Genomic DNA, 5,115 nt, shown 5'->3' with positions numbered 1-5,115 from the left:
AAGGGCTTTTCCAACCTGGCTGATTCTGTGACTCCCTGAATGTCTGCATGATGCACACACACACTCTCAACACTTAAGCCTGGTTTTGTCAGACTATTGGCAAAACAAGTTTGATTCAGCAGCGTGGGCACAAGGGCTGCTCAGAAGCTGGGCTGCGTTAGGAAGAGCATCGCCAGCAGGTCTCTGCTCCACATTGGTGAGCCCATGTCTGGGTGCTGGGTCCAGCGCTGGGCTCCCCAGTAGACACAGGGAGTCCCTGCTTTGCGCAAGGCTGGGCTGGGACTAGATGATCTCCAGTGGAGACCTCAACTGTTCCACAAGCTCTCACCAGCACCTCACTCACATTTCTATCCACCAAAGCAATGAATCCTGTAGAGAAGAGAGAGCTGCCACCCCTTTTAGGGCAAGGAGGTGGTATTCCCAGAATGAAGAAGTTCAGGAGTGCTCTGGAGACTCCCAGCAGGGGAGCAGCTGCCATTTCTCTGCCCAAACTTCACTTCCATCCAAGCCACAGGAGCAGAGGCCATTTCTGGACCCAAGACCCCATGTCCTCACCTCAGGACAACCCAAGTGACAGCAGGCTCTTCCCAAGAGCAGAAGCAGCAGCTCCTTGGTAATAGTAGAGAGGTGGGGGAAATGAAAGCCATAAACTGAAGGGGAAGTGATGTACCAGTGCCCTCTGCTGCTGGCAGTTTTTATTCCCTGACTGACCAAACCCCCCCCGAGGGCTCAGAAAGCCCACTCTGCTTCAGCTGCTTGCTGCTGAGTAGTGACAGCATTGCCCAGCTCCAGGTATGCGCCCGTGCCAGCAGATCAAGAGCACATGAAGTCCTGCAGCACTGCCAGCCACGCTCCAGGCTCACACAGCACTGGGGGGCAGACAGGAGTGACCCACCACAGGCTCCTCACGTGGCACTCTGCAGCAGCTCCTCCTCCTCCCAGCCCCCTGAATGTGAGGACTTACCTTGAACCTGGGCACTCAGCTTCTCCAGGTCCTGCTCTGTCATGTGGGAAAATCTGCAGTTGGACCCAAAGTCACACTGTCCTGGAGGAAAAGGCACGGAGCTCCGTGAGAGCTGTGCACACAGGGGCCTCCCTCCTTGCTACACCCACATGCCAGGCACACAGGCCCCCTTCCCTCCCTCCACAACACACACACACCAGGGCTCCCCACAACAGCCTTGGGCTGGCTCAGGAAGGAGCTGCTGGAGCTCAGGAGGTTATTTCTACCTCACAGGAACTCACCTGTTTGCAGAAACTTCCGACAAGGCTTCTTGGTTTGCTCCTCTTGCAGGATAGCAGCAGCATCTAGGGCAGACAAAGATCAAACCAAGGTAACGATCTCTCACCCAGCAATACCCCATCCTGTCATGGTCCCAGGCAGCTCAGTTCCCTAGTGGGAAGCTGTTTTGTGTGACAGCCAGGAACTGAAACCAGACAAATCGACAGTTAACAGCCCCTGTTTGCACCCCTGGCTTCAGCTTCTCACCAGCTTGCAAACACCCCCTTCTTTGCCCTCTGCTTCTTTCTCTTTAGGGAAAAGCAGCATCACAGAACAGGAAGGACTCTGCAGCAGAGCAAGATCAGGGAGGCTCACCAAGCTCCCAAGAAGAGCTCTTGGAGAACCCTGTGCTGAGGCTCCAGTGAACACCACTGGAATGGTCCTTCACCTGCTGGAGACATCCGGGGGAAAATGAGCCCTCAAGACACAGCAGCTCCCACAGACCCCATGGAAGAGCTTGCTCTGGCTGATGCCAGGCCACGGAGTCTGGAGAGGAGAGGAACTCCCTTAATCAGGGATGGGATGAGGAATTTTATCAATGAGAGGAAACCCAAGGGAGAAGACATGTACTCAGTAATGTGCCTCCACCACTGACCCAGCCAGGACTGGGCTGTTGGTCCTCCACACTTGGACATTCCAGAGAATCTTTCCAACTTCCACGTGGGGTTAATCAGACAGCAGAGCCTCCCAGAGCTCCACAGGGCATTCCTCCCCTAGCTAGCCAGGAGCCAAGCACAGCCTGCAACTCCTGCTGCTGAGGAGCCAGGAAGAAGCAGAGGAACATACAGGCAATGGTTTCACAGTCAGTGTAACCCAAACTCAGTCTTTGTGACTGCCCAAAGACACAGTACTGCTCTCTGGCACTGGACACACATTCCCACCATACTCCTCAAGCTGGCACTAAGGTAACTAACTGTGTGGTGAGCCAGGTCCAAGCACGAAGCTGGGTGAGAAGAGGATGGTTAAACAGGCAGAGGACACAGGATGTTCCTCCAGCATGTCCTGACACAGCCACCAGCCCCAGAATTTCAATTCCTCCTGTGCCAAAACCTCAGGGCATCCAGTCCTCCTCCTCTGCTCGCCCCCTTGGCTGAGACAGGTTTGAGCATACCAGTGCTGCTCCCCAGTCCTTTCACCCTTATGGGATCTCCAGGCAAGTGGTCACATCCTCAGCCTCTCCCACAGCCACCCTCACAACCCACATCTCCACCTCCTTCTCCATATGAACACCCATATTCCTTACTCCTCACACACCAGAGACCAACTCTGGTTTGCAGAAGGCACCTGCCTCACCTTCAGAAACTGTAACTCTCTTTGCTCTCCCAGGTCTCCTGTCTCAAATCTGCAACTTCTGCTCTCAGAAACACCCTCCCTGTCTCTTCCAGCTCATTTCAAGCTCACGTCTATGGTTTCCCCTTCCCACATCCAGACACATAAGACTTTGCCTTCTGAGACTGCTTGACAGCAACAGCATCAAGTCCACAAACCAGAGCTGGGGTGGGTCAGCTGGAGAAGAGAAGGCTCCTGAAGGGGAGACCTTAGAGCAGCTCCAGTGCCTAAAGGGGTGCCAGGAAACCTGGAGAGGGGCTTTGGACAAGGGCCTGGAGGGACAGGACAAGGGCAATGGCTTGAACCTGCCAGAGGGGAGATTGAGATGAGCTCTGAGGCAGAAGCTCTTCCCTGTGAGGGTGCTGAGGTGCTGGCACAGGGTGCCCAGAGAAGCTGTGGCTGCCCCATCCCTGGCAGTGTTCAAGGCCAAGTTGGACACAGGGGCTTGGAGCAACCTGCTGTAGTGGAAGGTGTCGCTGCCCAGGCCAGGGGTTGGGACTGGAGAAGCTTTAAGGTCCCTTCAACCCAAGCGAACATGTGATTCTACGATTCACTGGCACAGACAACTGGAACACAAATCATCAGTGCTGATTTACTTTATCTTCCCCCCATCTATCACCTCCCCAGTCCCAGAAAGGGAGTGACAGTTGGAACCCACCTCGGAATAAGTCGTACCAGGCTCTCTTAGCCCGCAGATGCTGCACTCCATTGAGATGCTTCTTCCTGTTGTGAAGGTTGTCCTGGAAGGACCTGTCACAGTAGTCACAGAAGTATCTTTTCCCCATTTCTCTTCTGGCAGAACAGCATCAGCGTGGCTGGGAAGCATCAGACAGCTCCTTGGTGCCCAGCCCTGGGGATGGAGGATCCAGGATTTACAGCACCTGCTTCCAGAGGGGAACAACACAAATCATGTGGGGTTGGCAGACAGAGGAAGAGGCGAGAGCCAGCAGTATATATTGTTGTCCATCAGAGACTGGTGAGGCAGCATGTGCTGCCCATGCATGGGAGGACAGACTCAGCTCCGCATCTCTTGCCTCCGCTCCCCAAAGCAACAACAGCTCTGCTGAAGGAACTCTCCTGCCCTGAGTGTGCTGGAGTTCAGACCCACAGAACAGGGACCCTGAGAGGCAGCAGCTCCCAGCTCCACCTGCACCAGGGGAGGTGCAGCAGAACCATCCACTGTGCAAACAGGAACAAGAGGTCCACACCACAGCCTCCACTTGGGGCCCAAACCTGGACCCCAGAGCACAATCTCCACAAGCTGCCAAGCAAGAGGAGGGACATTCCCCCATGTCCATCTCTTCAAAGGAAGAGACTCAGCAACTCCTCAAAGATGAAAACCAGCTCATCTGACCCGCACACAAGTGGGATGCTGCATTACCCACACTGGAGGACCTGACATTCCACTCACTCCTGATTTACTCCTGTACCCCAGGGCTGCTCTCCTCAGCCTCCCCAGCCCCAGATGTGTCTACTGCACCAGGTACAGTGCTCACAAGAGCTGAGATCACAACAGCCTCACAGCAAGGAGGAAATAACCCCCAACCCACAGCCACAAAAAGCAACCTGGAGATGCCCAGAGCTTCTCCTGCCCTGGGAGAGGCTGGTCACACACAGATGTGTAGTCTGGAGATGCTGCTGTGGAGGACAGAGGAGTAACAGGACAGAACTGTGCCCTCCAGGGTGCTCTCATCTGTGCTGGGCCTGGAGCAGGAGGGGTTTGGGACTAAGGGCAGTCCTGTCCCCATCAGCTGTCCCTGCTGGAGGTGTGACAGACACCCTGTGGGAGCTGCCAGTTCTCTGCCGAGTGACACAAAGGAACCTGATAAAGGCTGAAGATAGATGGACTGGGAGATAAACTCCAGAAGTGACTCCCCACCTTCTGACATCTTGACAGCCACACGTGTTTAAAAAATGGCAGAGACCAGTGCAAGAAATACAGATTTTATAAGTAAAACAGGCTCAGAATCAATCACAGCCTCCCTCAGAACCTGCTCCCTGTGACCCAGAGTGTGCACTTGAGCCCAGAACCCCACCATGTGCTGGGTGCACCCCCAGAGCGTGAGCAGCAGCTCAGGGAGGGGATCCTGCCCCTCTGCTGCGCTCTGGGGAGAACCCCCTGCAGCCCTGATCCAGCTCTGGGGAACAGCACAAGAGGGATGTGGAGCTGCTGGAGCGAGGCCAGAGGAGGCCCCGGAGCTGCTGCGAGGGCTGGAGCAGCTCTGCTCTGGAGCCAGGCTGAGAGAGCTGGGCTGGGTCAGCTGGAGAAGAGAAGGCTCCTGAAGGGGACACCTTAGAGCAGCTCCAGTGCCTAAAGGGGTGCCAGGAAACCTGGAGAGGGGCTTTGGACAAGGGCCTGGAGGGACAGGCCAAGGGCAATGGCTTGAACCTGCCCGAGGGGAGATTGAGATGAGCTCTGAGGCAGAAGCTCTTCCCTGTGAGGGTGCTGAGGCGCTGGCACAGGGTGCCCAGAGAAGCTGTGGCTGCCCCATCCCTGGCAGTGT

At 55.6% G+C, this 5,115-nt stretch overlaps 1 protein-coding gene across 1 annotated transcript; it reads right to left on the bottom strand.

Annotated features, from left to right (window-relative positions):
- Positions 1–964: 964 nt before the first annotated feature.
- LOC104411881 (zinc finger matrin-type protein 5-like) lies at positions 965–3,396 on the bottom strand (the record flags this gene model as incomplete). The annotated part of the gene is made up of 3 exons (XM_010022420.1): positions 3,270–3,396; positions 1,246–1,308; positions 965–1,045 (listed from the first exon to the last, which is right to left on the bottom strand). Coding segments are annotated over exons 1-3 (271 nt in total), but the record flags the coding sequence as incomplete, so codon positions are not given.
- Between the last annotated feature and the right edge of the window lie 1,719 nt (positions 3,397–5,115).

This window comes from Nestor notabilis, unplaced genomic scaffold (genome assembly GCF_000696875.1).
Source record: "Nestor notabilis isolate BGI_N333 unplaced genomic scaffold, ASM69687v1 scaffold22819, whole genome shotgun sequence".
Classification (NCBI taxonomy): Eukaryota; Metazoa; Chordata; class Aves; order Psittaciformes; family Psittacidae; genus Nestor; species Nestor notabilis.
Note: the sequence above shows the minus strand (reverse complement) of the source record. Positions and strands in the feature narration are given on the sequence as shown.